At 41.8% G+C, this 15,210-nt stretch overlaps 1 protein-coding gene across 4 annotated transcripts in view; it reads left to right on the top strand.

The window, feature by feature from the left end:
- Positions 1-13,465, top strand: part of gabbr1b (gamma-aminobutyric acid (GABA) B receptor, 1b) — a 115,200-nt gene extending 101,735 nt beyond the window's left edge. For all 4 annotated transcript variants that reach the window (XM_080863578.1, XM_080863577.1, XM_080863576.1 and 1 more), the window contains 3 exons: positions 4,792-4,920; positions 5,482-5,625; positions 5,848-13,465. In XM_080863578.1, coding sequence (XP_080719704.1) covers positions 4,792-4,920; positions 5,482-5,625; positions 5,848-6,135 — 561 coding nt within the window. In that variant the 3' untranslated portion in view covers positions 6,136-13,465. The remainder of the gene's footprint in view (positions 1-4,791; positions 4,921-5,481; positions 5,626-5,847) is intronic.
- The last annotated feature ends 1,745 nt before the right edge of the window (positions 13,466-15,210 follow it).

The raw sequence follows: 15,210 nt of genomic DNA, 5'->3' as shown, positions 1-15,210 counted from the left end.
ACTGTGATGTGAAAGACTCATTTCCAGTTACCGCAGATGCGTGATTGCAGTTCTTGCTCCAAGGCAGGGCACAACCTTAATTAGGTTCAGGGGGCAATTGCTTTTCACACAAGGCCATGTACTATAGACATGGAGAGCTTTTTTCAGTTAATAAATGCATCATTATTTAAAAACTGCATTTTGTATTTAATCAGGTTATCTTTGTCTAATGGTAAAATTCTTTTTATCTGACCATAGCTTGTAACAACCCTTTTGGGTTATAGCACCACTAGGGGGGTTGCCCTACTATTGTAATAGCTGTGAGAGTCTCCTAGTGGGTGTGTATTGTTCGTGGCAGCCATTCCATGCTGCTCGTGTTCCATTCTAAAAGAAACACCGTACTGTTGTAACAAGCTGGCACCGGCGATACCAATCTCAGCGCATGTATGACGGGCGAGTACAGCCGTGGAGACCTGGCTCATAATGTAATGTTGCTGACAGCGAATAAAGGTCTGTTATTGGATTTAACCGACTGGCTTCGGGTTATTTGGCTAACTACCACACGTGCGCTGGTCCTGCTAGCTGCTCCTTCCTCGCCAGACTGCTGTTACAAGCTGTGAAGGGTTTAGGTTTCTCCACATCTCTACACGGGAGTCTTGCATATAAAACCAACTTCCCTGTTTGCTGTCAGTAGCTGGTATGAAGAGGTGGTTCTCTTTCTTAGGTTGTTGATAACAGTCGAGTCCAAATGCCATCTGACAATATAACAAAGAGCTTCTTTTCATGTCAGGAATGTTTAGCTTCCTCAGTCTACAAATGGCCGTACATATTCAATGACTGAGATCAGATGACTATGTAGGCAGGTCAACAGTCCTTGGGTTTCTTTAGTCTTCAGGTATTACTTCAGAGTTTTGTCCTGCTGCTATGAGAATCTTTTTCCACAAAGATGAAACCAGAAGATAATTATAATTATATAATTCTACAGACAATTGGTCTGCTTCTCTTTCTGTGCAGCTCAAAAGTAGTGGCATGAACTCTTGCCAGGTCCTTTTTGCATGGGTTTGTATGGTAAATCCTGCTACTGTGGCTTCATCACACATTAAAGCAAACACGTTTGTTAAGTTAAATTTTAATTCTCAATTGGCCACTCGTTTGACGTATATTAAATGATTAATGTGTATAGAATGAAATGCTCTATTAAAATATGATTATGCGTTATCAGTGATAAAGTTGGAAAGTGAGTAAGTTCAATATATTAGTCTTCTGATGGTGTGGTTTTGGTCTACCTGATCTTGCTCTGAATACAGTTGACCTCAGCTGTGAAATTGTTGATGCCCCTTTAAAGTGAAGTCAAGTCAAGTGGCTTTATTGTCACTCCAACTTTGTGCAGAGGTACAGTACTCAGTGAAATGAGATAACGTTCTTCCAAGACCATTGTGCTACATATAAGGTATAACGTACAGAATATACAGAATAATATACAGACAATCAACACAGGACTACATAAAGTCCAAGTGTACAAAAATTGCCAAAAAAACCCCAAAAGACACACAGACACAACAGTGTAAAGGTAGACTGCAACAATAACAGTGGGTTGTGCAAAAGACTGAGCATTGTTGCAAAAAGTCACTTGATGTATGAAGTGTGTGTGTGTGTGTGTGTGTGTGTGTGTGTGTGTGTGTGTGTGTGTGTGTGTGTGTGTGTGTGTGTGTGTGTGTGTGTGTGTGTGTGTGTGTGTGTGTCAGTCCAGTCACTGAGCCACCCTCGAGTCTGATGGCTTGGGGAAGAAACTGTTCCCCCAAGCCATCAGTCTGGCTGTGAGAGCTCCAGTACCTCTTGCCAGAAGGCAGCATGGTAAAGAGCGTGTGCGAGGGGTGCATTGGGTCCTCCACAATGCTGGTGGCTTTGCAGAAGCAGCAGGTGTGATAGGTGTCTGTGATGGAGGGAAGAGAGTTTCCAATGATCTTCTCAGCTGTTCCCACTATCCGCTGTAGGGTATTGCAATCCGATACAGTGCAGTTACCATACAAGACAGTGATGCCGCTACGCAGGACACTCTCGATAGTCTCTCTGTAGAAGGTGGTGAGAATGGGTGGGAGATGGGCTTTTCTCAGCTTTCGCAGGACATAGAGATGCTGTCGGGCCTTCTTAGTTATGGAGCTGGTGTTGAGAGACCAAGAGAGGTTCTCTGCCAGGTGAACACCAAGGAATTTGGTGCTCTTCAACCACCACAGAGGATCCATCGAAGTTAACTGGACAGTGCTCTCCTGAAGTCAACAATCTGTTTTGTTTTGTCCACCTTCAGAGACAGGTTGTTGACTCTACACCAGTCTGTTAGCTGTTGCACCTTCTCTCTGTATGTTGACTCGTCGATCTTGCTGATGAGACTCACCACAGTCGTGTCATCAGCGAACTTGATGATGTGGTTCAAATTGTGCATTGCTGCTGAGTCAGTAAAGTGAACAGCAGTGGGCTGAGCACACAGCCCTGAGAGGCTCCAGTGCTCAGTGTGGTGATGTTGGTGATGCTGTTACCGATCTGGACTGCCTGAGGTCTCTCTATCAGAAAGTCCAGGATCCGGTTGCAGAGGGAGGTGTTCAGACCCAGCAGGCTCAGTTTTCCAATCAGGTGCTGAGGAATGATTGTGTTGAATGCTGAACTGAAGTCTATGAACAGCATTCGTATATATGGGTCTTTATTGTATTTTCCTAGGGTCTACCTTACAATATAAAGTGCCTTGAGGCAGAGCTACTGTTGTTGTCATTAGCCGCTGTATGAATAAAATTGAACTGAATTGAACTGAAATTGAATTTATTGTCCAGGTGGACGAGGGCAAGATGTAGGGTGGTGGCACTGGCGTAATCTGTTCACCAGCTGGGGGGACAGGCAAACTGCAGTGGCTCCAGTGTGGGTGGCAGCCGGGTCTTCCTTACGAACACGTCATTCTGAGCGTCAAAACGTGCATAGATGTTGGAGAGGTAGGGAGACGTCACCATCACAGGCAGGTGCCATCTTCCTGTAGTTGGTGATGCCCTGCCACATGTGCTGTATGTGACGAGGTGATGGATTGTAAGTGTGAAAACTATCAACTTCATTAAAAATAATGGTGTGAATTCCAGATGTTTTGCTAAGCTTTGTGAGGACATGGAAGCAGATCGTGTCTAGCTGCTCTACCACAGTGAGGTGAGCTGGCTTTCAAGAGGACTGGACCTCAAATGTTTGTTGGAACTGGGGAATGAGATCGTTTCTTTTCCCACAGAGAAAAAAACATCTCCTCTTGCACATGAACATCTCACTTCAAGGGAGAAACAGCAACATGTTTTTTTGTTGCAGACAAAGTTGAAGCTTTCAAGAGGAAATTGCTTTGTGGACTGAGAGGGCCCAGGAAAAGAGGATGGACATGTTTCCACTTTTGTCTTACATCTTGGAAAACTCTCCTCAGGGGAAGATCAGTGATCAGTCTGTCAGCACCTTTCACAACTGACAGAGAAATTTGCTAAATATTTCCCTGAGGAATCCAGAGAAGGACACATGTGGATTTTGGACCCATTTTCTGTGGAAGTCTATATGATAATTGTGTTTTTCTAACTATGGTAACTGAGGTGTCAGGATAATGAAAGGTGAAAAATGAGAGGGTCTCCCAGTGGTTTCCAGACAAGATCAGATTAACTGATTCGGTTTGATGAGTTATAGAGCAAAAACCTGGTTATTGAGTGCAATGGCAGGTATGGGAGGTTCTAGCATGAATGGAAGGGCTAACATTTAAGGCTTGCAAAAATAAACCCTGAAGCCAATGATCGGGCCAACTGGCTTCCAGTTGTACAAATCAGTGACAAACTTTGCTACACTACGTTTTGCCCTGCCATAAATTTAATAATTGGCCACGCTGCCCTCAGAGACTGGGTGAGTGAAAAATAAGCTTCAGCCCATGCCAGCGTCTTTCTCCTCAGCAGACCTACTAAGTGGGAGAGTTTAGCAGCATTGTCAAAGAAAGAGGCGATTGGCCGAACACAAGTGAGCACTGTAAGAGAAAGCCCTGTACCGGCCCAACTCACCGGAAAAAGGTTTGAGTGTTGAGGTCACTGCATCATGGAACACAGGCATGGTTTGCAGAGACCAGGGCAGAGAAAAGTGGAGCGTCTTTCTCAGGAGCAGCAAACGGGGACTGTGCTGAGTGTACTGGTGGCTGATTGGGGGTGGGAGTGATGTCTGAACAGAGCTTTGGAAATGTGGATAGGATTTCCTACTGTCTGTCACTGATTGATTTGCACCTGATTTTGCCTGAAACTGCAGGATTTGCTCGTGATCACCAATTATTGCTCCCTGTTTGGAGATCACTGTCCAAATTACGTCTGCTGGATCTATTTTTTCTGCCAGTTTGTACTGTCAAAGGCGGTCAATGGTGTGAAGGCAACTGAGGGAGAGGGTGGTTAATTCCAGAGCTGAGTTAAGGTTGACAGAAGGTGAGTTTTCAGGAATGAAGACGGGAAAAGAGAGGCTTCGGTGAGGGTGACTGAGTGAGAGTCTGGCTATTTAGTGTTAGCCGTTAGTAATGCCGTTACTTTTAACGCTGTTAATCCCATCACTGGTCTTCAAAATCGCCATTAAATTGAAACCAGAGGTTTTGTATTAATGTTCTGTAGAAAACAGTTGGACTGAATTCCACCTGGTCCTTTTTTACTAGTGTGATAGGTAACTCTGTTGAAATTGTTACACTTTTTTTTTTAAATTTATGCTAAGACTAAAATTTTCTTGTTATTTTTTTGTAATAAACAAGCTAAGCTTATCTACTCTATTTATTCTTCTCTTCAGGTACTGTGTATGATCACAGCTCCAGTCACCATGATTCTGTCCTCCCAGCAGGATGCCTCTTTCGCCTTCGCCTCTTTAGCCATTGTCTTCTCAGTCTACATCACCCTGGTGGTTCTGTTTGTCCCCAAGGTAAATCCATCTCACACCTCTCTTCATCCCATACCTGCAGATTAAACTAGCACATTTAGTGTAAGACCGGATGAAAATCCATTAGCATGGACGGCATCTGAGATTGCATGATATATCACCTGAGGGTCTGCTAATTGGGTGAGTGTTGCCGTGTCAGCATCACCAATTCAGATCTTTAACAGTCTACTCTGGCCAATCAGCATGGTGCTGTGTCTCTGTTCATATTCCTGGAGTGCTGTTAGTTTAGGGAGGATGATATTAACTAAGTACACAAATATCACGTCCATACTTGCCAAGTAAATCAAAAAACATATTTTAATTAGTAAGAATGAGGTCCCATTCCTCTCTGATAAAGGATTCTAGATGCTCTGTAGTCCTGGGTGATCTTTGTTAAATCCTTTGTTTCATAATGTGCAAAATGTTTTGAGTTGGTAAAAGTTCTGCAAAAGAAGTACCTATCAGCAGATGGACTCTTCTACAGTACTACAAAGCCCTGCTGTTGTAATAGATGCACTATGGAGTTTTCATGTATCACATTAAAAACATTTGCACAATTTGTAGATGCGGCGCCTGATAACACGTGGTGAGTGGCAGTCAGATGCCCAGGAGACCATGAAGACAGGTTCATCCACCAATAACAATGACGAGGAGAAGTCCAGACAACTAGAGAGAGAGAACAAGGAACTGCAGAAGATCATCCAGGAGGTCAGGCAGGCCCTTTTCTTATCCAAGTGTTTGTTTCATTTAAGCTCTTCCTCTGTATTTAACAGGTTAATGACTCAAATACTTTTTCTCCCAAGAAGTACCTAAACAAGAAAGCAGGTTCTCCTGTTAACTAAGTCAGTTAAAACAGATGCTTATCATGTAAAAGTCTTTTTGGATCTGTAATAACTTAATTTTTGAGTGTTTACTTTACTTTTCCCTTAGAAAGAAGAACGTGTGTCAGAGCTGAGAAACCAGCTGTCTGAGAGACAGGCCCTGCGATCAAGGAGAAGAGCGTCCACCATCACTAATCAGAACCACAGCCCCCCTCCCTTTTCCATCACCCAGAGTGACCCCAGGTCGTTGGCCCCTCCTCCAGGATACCCAGCGCCTGCCTCTGACCCTCATCCTGTTCCACAGTCCTTCGCCAACTCGTCCAGTCTCTACCAGTCAGACAGCAAGATCAGTCGAAATAAGTGTCACACTAGCCGGCTTCAGCTACTCTACAAGTAAGATGGTGGTTAACAGTGGCAGGATGAGGATAGTAATACAAGTTTGAAAAATAAATAAATATCTAAGGTTTAAAATGAAGATTAAAAAAAAGGTAAAGGATTTTCCCTCAGACAGAAATGAGTGCAGCAAAATATGTTCCAGTCAAGCAACAGCTCAATAAAAACACTGAGAAGGCACATACACAGATATACACCCTGTGATAGCACATGTACTTTTGATTAATTTGATTGAGGCATGAGCAGCGTCTTTAAATGTCCCCTGGCTTTGAGGTCAGTTTACCACTACTACTACAACTTGAAAACAGTAGAGCGGCTGTAGCTCAAGATGTAGACTGGGTCATCCACCCGTTGGAAGATTGGTACTTCTGTGCTTGGCTCCTCCAGACATCAAAGAATCCTTGACCAAGATCCTGAGTTGCCCCAAAGGCATCCATCACAGTATGAGGTAAACAGCACTTAGTCATAGAAAAAAGTGCTTACGGTAAATGAATGTGTGCAAATGGGTGAATAAGGGTTGTAGTAAGGAAGCACTTTGAGTGTTCAAATACAGTAGAAAAATGCTATATGTGTACCAGTCCAGTATTTTCTAAGCTGATCTCTGCTGGATTTGTTTTTGATTTATTGTTCTGGATAAATTTCCTCCCAAATTTGTAACTGGTCTGTTCTCTATTAGATTTAAATGGTAGCCTACAAAACTAGCGAGGTTAGTTTAGACAGGGCGCCTTAGGATTGAATCAAATAAATTATAGTTTTAAACCTGTCCTGGTGCTCACTGTTTGGTGAAAGAGGAGCAGAGGTCTGTCCAAGAAATCTGTCTTCCAGTTTTGATGAGTGAAATTTTATTATTTCATTAGTATGTTGTTTAGTACTAATTAGCAGGTATCCACAGTATCTGCCCAGTGCACCAATATAGTTAGTGGTTGCAGTTTGCTAACCAGGCAAGAGATGGCTAATAAGCCCTACTTTTAATAACATGCTGGTGAGTGGCTGCATCCATCATTGTTATTACACTTTCAAACTGGTTGGGTTTATATAGAGAGTGGTAGAGTTGTAGAACAACAAAATTCCCAGAAGACTAGGCTATTTGTGTTATAAGCAAGATAGACATAATTATAGCCTACATACATACTTACATTCTACATTTGTTCCCCAGTGATAACATCTTTGAGCAAACCAAAAGACTGTGTTTACAGACTTTTATGGTTGTGGTGTGCATTGCTACAATGTGTAACTAAATTTCTGTGTACTAGATTTAATGCAGAAGTACAAATCAAGTTGAACATTGCATACAACGGTATTTTCAGCACTGACAGGCTTACTATCAAAATTCAAAGTAATCATTTAACAAGAAGAAGAGCATTCTGTCTGCGATGACCATAAGAACAACAGCTGCCACTGACACTGAACACTGAAGTTAGACCAATGAGAGTTTCTTTAGCTGAATCATTTAAAAAACTAGAAACATATAAAAGGCGCTTTGATATGCACACAGTTATCAGCATGCCTATTATGATGATGTTCACAGATTCATGATAAAGCTGCTGACCTAGGCATGATAGTCAGCATCCCCCACTGGTGTATGTAATAGACATAGTGTCAGGTGGACCCAGGTGGCAGATCACTCAGACAGACACGGTTGCAGTTAAACAGGTTTATTTACAGTGAGGACGAATATCAAACATAACACTTACATGAGATTGAATGGAAAACTCAAACTATCCAGAGGGGGAAGAGGAGAAAAGGAAGTTAGTGACCGATAGCAACAGAGCTGAGGAGATACGGAAATGTTCACAAGGAATTCGAGAGCTTAGTCGCCACACGGTTAGTACGGACTTGGGGAGGTACATAAAACAGGAGGTTGAGGCGGGGACCAGCAACAGTGTAGGCGAGTGGAGTGACGGGGTCCAGAAGAGATGAACTGAGGTAGCACGGTGAAGTGGACAGGTGGTTGGCTGGGCAGAGAGTGTCGTCATTTGACAGGAAGCAGAGGAGAAGGAAATCTGTGAATACCTTGGTTATCAAAGTAGTACATAAAAGACGGGTGATCCGTTACTGCTTGAGGCTAAGACAATAATCTGACACCTGAGAGCTGCTTCTTAAATAGTCCGGCTGATGACGCCTGATGCTCAAAGGGTGCATCAGGGAAACCGTGATGATCACAGCCCAGCAGCCTATTCCAAAAAAGGAAACGACACAAAACACAATAGAACACACCCGTCCCAGCTCCTAACACATAAAACGTGCACAAAACTTACAGTACATCATTATTATTATTCATAAAATTACTATTTTATTTAAATATCTTAAGGAAAATGCAGGCTAGAGGGTCTCAGTTCATACAGGGCACATTTAAGACACTTTTAAATCACAGTTTAAAAAATAATCAAATGCCGCAACAACAGCCTAGCAATCATTTAGAACTCATAATATGGTCTTCTAATGTGGTTAAATAGTGATTTAAGAGACTGACTAAAAAATATGATTTTCTTTTTAAATAAATGTTGCAAATTTTGTTAGTGGTTATGTTCATTATTTAATTCGCTTTGTCACTGTAGCTCTTCTGGTTAAATGTTTGGTGGTGGTTTAAACAGTGTTCCTGGTCGCTGTTTAGAGAGAATCCATAGTTGGGTGTGTTCATGCTAAACCCCTCACTGTCACTTGAAGACGTTTAACATGTCTTCAAGAGTTTAAAATTAGAGTCAAACAAAATAAGACCTTAAAATGTTTTATTTAAACTAAATTTGCTGTAGGAATTACATTTGCAGATCTTATGTTTAAGGCTGTAAAATACAACATGACCAATTTTTAAATCAGTTTTTAGACCTTTTTTCTAGTTGCTTAATATTGTTGCTGCTTATTTATGTCACGAGCATATATTTCTTTTAGGATGTAATTACACTGTCCTATACACTTGGGGGTGCTAATGTCATGATTTGTTGTGTTTTACTGTTCCACTGGCAAGTTTACAGCAGCATGTAGTACACGGACACCCATCTTAGGACAGGATGGGTGTCAGCTAAACATATGAATTGAAAAAACATCATAACATTTATCTGGTTCTGTTGTGAACATTTTCTACCAGTTTTGCCTTTTTCTGTTTGGAGAAATGACAATTGGTGTTGAATTCAAACTGCAAGCTTGAAGGTAATATGTCAACTACAGAATGGTTAATTATAATAAACGCAGTAGCTACATGTAATACCAGACTAGCTTTCAATTAAAAATGGTAAGCCTGTTGACTATATGGCCAGCAGTGTATTTCAGACAACTCCAATGAACAGTTCCTGTCACCTTGTTTTTAAAGCTCAAAGCAGAGTTCACTGCAGGCCATTCAATTCAGTTCAATTCAATTTTATTTATACAGCGCCAAATCACAACAACAGTCACCTCAAGGCGCTTTATATTGTAAGGTAGACCCTACAATAATACATACAGAGAAAAAACCCAGCAAGCACTTTGGCGACAGTGGGAAGGAAAAACTCCCTTTTAACAGGAACAAACCTTCAGCAGAACCAGGCTCAGGGAGGGGCGGCCTGCTGCGACCGGTTGGGGTGAGAGAAGGAAGACCAGATAAAGACATGCTGTGGAAGAGAGCCAGAGATAAATAACAAGTGTGATTCAATGCAGAAAGGTGATTAAAAAGGAAATACTCAGTGCATCATGGGAATCCCCCCATGGCTAGCATCCATATGTCTCTCAGAGTGCAAAATCCCCACATAAACACCAGGAATCATTATGTCAAGATTAGGCTTTGCTCAGAATCAGAATATATTTATCCTCGTCACCCTCTCTGATACATCCCACTACTGCAGAATCATCATAAAACTAATGGAGGTGGCAGGTTTCTGAAGTCTATACACAGTGAAGAGAAAGGAGACAGGACGGTCCCCTGCAGGGCATCTGTGTTGCTGACCATACTGTCCACCACACAAAACTGCAGGCACACATAGTGTGGTCTGACAGTCAGATAGTTGGCAATCCAGATGACTAAGGACGCATAACTACCTACATCGCTGTCAGTTTAAAAAACAGTAGGGCTTGTCTGAAGGTGCTGAAGGAGAAGCATCTGGCTCTCATTTATCTCACCGTGCTCACTAACCAGGTAAAATGGAGAGGACTATCAGTGGGCTAATCGTGGGCCATAGATAGTGAAAAATGATGTGTGATGTTCACAATGAGCACCATGGGTCTCGTTGTGACATGGGCTATGACCTCTGGAGTCTCATCAGCTGGTTCCTGATTTGTTTAGTAGTGAAGCTGACTGGAGTGGAAGGAGTGGAGGTGCCCTGATGTAGAATGTGAAGAGTGTACAGACCCTGGGAGCCTCCTCACAGGAGGGTTTATACATTAACACAAGATTTTATTTTATTTATTTTTTAATTACTTGGATACAGACTTCTGAGTTGTTAAAAATTAATCATTTAGAATGCCAAAACTTAAATTCCTAATGGTATGTAGGTATAAATTTAAATTTAAATAATAGCAGTTTTGCTTCTCCGGTCAACAAACCAGGAGAAATCATTCATTTTATATAACTTGTATTAGTCACTGACATTATTTTTAAGGTAATGATATACAATAAACAGTTTGTTCCATTTAAATAGGGCTGCACCTTCATTTGGACTTTATTTACAAAGGCACACCAGTCAGAAAGAGATCTAGATGTGGGTATCATCAACATTAATATGAAACAGGGTTTGTTTCTGAGCTAAAAGATGCATGATGGTATTTTACTTTAGTCTCTACTGAATCCCCCTCAAAAGAGGTTGATCATATCATTTCCTCTTAGAACTCAAGTTTCACCAACAGTTCACACACACTTCCTCCACAGCTATAAACAAACTTATTCAGAACAAGAAAACCACCAGGGTGTCAGATTTCCCCTGTATGGGCTGCTGCTGTATTTCCGTTTTTTGTTGTGTTCTCTCTTCTGCTTCTATTTTGTGGAGGGGGGGGTTTCATAGGAGAAACTGAAATCATGCTTCATTTCTGTACGCCTAACAGAGATAAGTTCGCTGGGTTCAGAGCTTTATGTTGACATAAATGGTTTAACTGGGTCTTACCGACTTTAGTGAAACGAGACCATCTATGTCTTCAGCACTGGTCAAAGGGCACTCTTGTAATATAAAGCAGGTCAGGCATTATTAATTCAGTCAGGAAGGTTTCCATACCCACAAACAATACAAAAACTGACCACAACTTTGACAACATTCTCCTCCTGTTTCTCAAAAGAAAAATAACATGAAAACAATTAAAATAAATTAAATGTGAATTCATGTTTCACGCTAAACTGAAATCTTGATGCTGAGAAAGGTGTTCAATGCAAATAAATGGAAATAAATAATGCTAACCAGTTTCCTTTTTCTCATTCGGTTTGGCATTGGGATAATGCCATCAGGCTACTGTCCTGATTCTTATCATATCAAACCATATTTTGACATATCTTTGGTCTTTGTGGTATGGTCTGCTCACAGTAAAGATCAGATGTAGTTAATCCAGCAGTTTTCATGAGGTCATTTCTCCCGTACACGTGGAAGCGCACCTCAAACTTAAGATACAGTCCTGGATATGTCACGGTTAACGCTGCCCAACCGTGGGGATGTGGGGAAAGGAGGACCCAAATGCTGGACTCTTTGATGCAACAGTGCGTTTATTTACAGTGCAGGGAAAACAACAAATCCGCAGTGCGTTCCCGACTCCCGTGACATGTCCTCTTCCCAGTGATAGTGTTCTTTGTCTCCGCCCCTCAGTGTCTGAGCACCCCGTGCTCGCTGCCCTCTCGTCTCCACATTCTCTTAGGGAATAACAAAGAGGCAGCCGTCAGAAACACCACAATGCAGCAGACTAACCTTACTAACTTGACAAGAGCCTAACGTGAAGTCACACAATGATCCAGCGTTGGAGAGAGCTCCATCACACTCTTAAGTAGTTTCTCCGACGAGGCTTAATCAGCTGCAGGTGTGTGATGGTCTTCAGGTGTGGCCAACCACCTGGCAGGGCCACACCCACCAGGCCTGAAGGTGCCTGTCACAGCCGCACCCACACAAACACGCACACCTGGACAACAAAAACAGCAGTGCAGAGCAGCAAAAACACATATAATATAATACAAGTCCATAACTGCTCAAGGACCCTGGGTCGCTCACATCCAGGACCCTGACAGGGCCACCACTTTTTTACAGTTCAAGCAGCTGCCACAGGCTGCAGGGGCATTGGAGGAAAAAATGTTAACAAACATAGAAACAGTATGGCTGTTTACATGGCTGCACACTGCTTGGGCCACACGTAGTGTCCTCTGAAACTCTTACAAAGAACAGAGTAAGCTTCAATCATATTAGAGGCTCAAATTACCCACTCATGACTCTTTGATAGCCTCACACTGTTTTTATTTCTGAGCACAGACCCATAATTTATATCACAGATTTAGTGTCTTTATAATGGTAAGGTTGCCATGGAGTTTTTTGATTAATTTTTTGAAGAAATAATTAAAATAATCCTAACGCTAATGCTAAGTCCTAACCTGAACACCATCTACATGGCTTGATGTGAGAGGTTAGCTAACTGCAGCGTTTCATCCCCTCTTTGTGTTATTTTGTTTGATTTCCAAAAATCGTGACATTTGACCAAAAACGAAAGGAAAGACAAAAGGAAATTCTCCCCTCTCACAAGCTGTTCTTAGCGCTTTCAACCACAACTGATTGTCTTCCTCTCAGCAAAGAGTTTCACTTCTGCCTCTTCTTGTGACAGCTTTTTATTTCACTGAGGATCCAGCGTTCCATTGTGTTGTCATGTCGGTTTCTTTGAATCCAATATATGGGAATATTCTACACGTGACAAATATTCAGTGTGATCTCAAGACTCATTTTTCTTTCTGTGGTAGCACAGCTTGTTTCGTTAGCACGGGTAATCTAAATTGTCCCAAGCACCTTGCCCCAAGTAGACTAACAAGTTAATTAGGAGGTACTGATGTGTGAACCACGCAAACATTGTTCAGTGCTTCGGCTAAATTTGTTTCCGGTGATCCTGTGTAAATATCTAATGTAATGTATGTTTGTGTGTGTTGATGTGAATTAACTGTAGAGTCTGTAAAGCAGTGGAGATGTGCTGTTCATACATATGAAAATATGCACACAGAGTGTAAATATTGGTTATGTAAATAATTACAATTGATTATTTGGCATATTTAACATGTCTTTCATGTGGTACAGTATTCAAACTATATTTCTATATGCTGTTACATTTAATATGGCAGATTATTTCATTTGCAAGAATGAAAATAAAACAAACTGTTTTTCTCAAAATGTTTTGTTCATTGTACTTATCCTTTTCAGGGTCGCGGAGGGGGGGGGGGGGTAAGAGGCGGGGTACACCCTGGACAGGTCATCAGTCTGTCGCAGTGCTAGCACACAGAGATAGACAACCTACATTCACACCTATGGGCAATTTAGAATGATCAATTAACCTATCTTTGAGGAGTACAAATACCTGGGAACCATCTTTGACAACCTCCTGAAATTCTCTGCCAACACAGAGGAGATTCTCAGGAGGTGCCACCAACGGCTATACCTCCTTAGGAAACTAGTGGTGTGCGGATCGATACTGAAATATTGATTCTTCCGATACCAGCAATTTATGTTCTAGAATCGATTCTCATATTATAATATCGATATTTTAGTACTCTGGGGTAAATTTGTAGTTTTTCCATTAAAATGAATGCAGTGGAAAGAAACTATACAATTCGGATCGTCTAATTTGGAAGGAACTACTTCCTCTTACGCCTTTCATAGTCATATGCGGAATACGGCTGTATAAATGTGTCGCAGCCCCTGGCGTGCACACTCACAACAATGGCTGAGCGCAAACAGAGTCCTGTGTGGACACGTTGTTGTGGCAACACCACTGACCTCGTCAAACACCTCGGAGGAAATCACATCACAGAATATGATAAGCTTATGTTGAGGCGAACTGAAGAGGAGGACAGGGACAGGTGCTGCTAGGGCGAGACAGATGTCTCTCGCACAGTCCTTTAGTGCTGCAGGCAGGAAACATGCTCAAATAGCGCACAACGTCAGGTTTTTTTTATTTCTATATGATTATTCTGCATTATTAAGCAATAAAAACAAGTTGTCTGATGTCCTCTAATCATTATGAAGCAATATGGTTATGTTATTATTACAATTACATAATACAATTATATATTGTATTATGAAATGCAATGAAACATTAAGTTTTTGTACAGAGTATCGGGATCGGATCAGTATCGCCGATACCACCCTGAATTTTACTTGGTATCGGATCGGAAAGGAAATCAGTGGTATCGCACATCACTATAGGAAACTCAACTGCTTTGGAGTCAGCACACCCATCATGATGGCTTTTTACCATGCCTTCCTGGAAAGCATCATGACCTTCTCCATCACTTGCTGGTTCCACTCCCTCAGCCTTCAGAACAGGAACAGCCTGCAACACATGGCATCAGTGTGCTCTAAAATCATTGGCCTGCCTGTCAGAACTCTGGCACAGGTTTTCAGCCCACAGGCCCTTAGACAGGCAGCCAAAATCATCAACGACCCCTCTCACATTCTTCACCCCGCATTTCAATGGCTCCCCTCTGGGCGACGCCTCCGCTGCATTTCCTGCAGGACTGAGAGAGGAGAGCCACCTTTGTCCCCAAAGCCACTCTGCTTTCCCACACCAGAAACATCAACTACTCTACATTCTTTTTATACTACCGACACTTTATTCACTTTTAGTCACTTTAATTTTAAAACTGTGTAATTTTAAAGCTGTGTATATTCTGTGTATTTATTATCTGACTCTTATTGCCTGTTCTTATTGTCCTTATCTTCAACGTTATGCTGCTCTGTCGTATGTTAATTGGCCCTTGGAGATAAATAAAGTCTTTCTGATTCTATCCCCACTAACTGCATGTCTTTTAGTGATGGGATTTCCAGCTCTTTTTAGAGAGCCGGCTCTTTCGGCTCCCAACCGGCTCTTCAGGTTGTTTTCTTGCTTTAATTAATTTGTTATTAACAACAATATAAAATTATGCACAAAAGGAATTACTAATGTAAAA

The sequence above is a fragment of the Rhamphochromis sp. 'chilingali' genome (assembly GCF_963969265.1).
Source record: "Rhamphochromis sp. 'chilingali' genome assembly, chromosome: 17".
Lineage (NCBI taxonomy): Eukaryota > Metazoa > Chordata > Actinopteri > Cichliformes > Cichlidae > Rhamphochromis > Rhamphochromis sp. 'chilingali'.
This window is presented reverse-complemented; position numbering and strand designations above follow the sequence as displayed.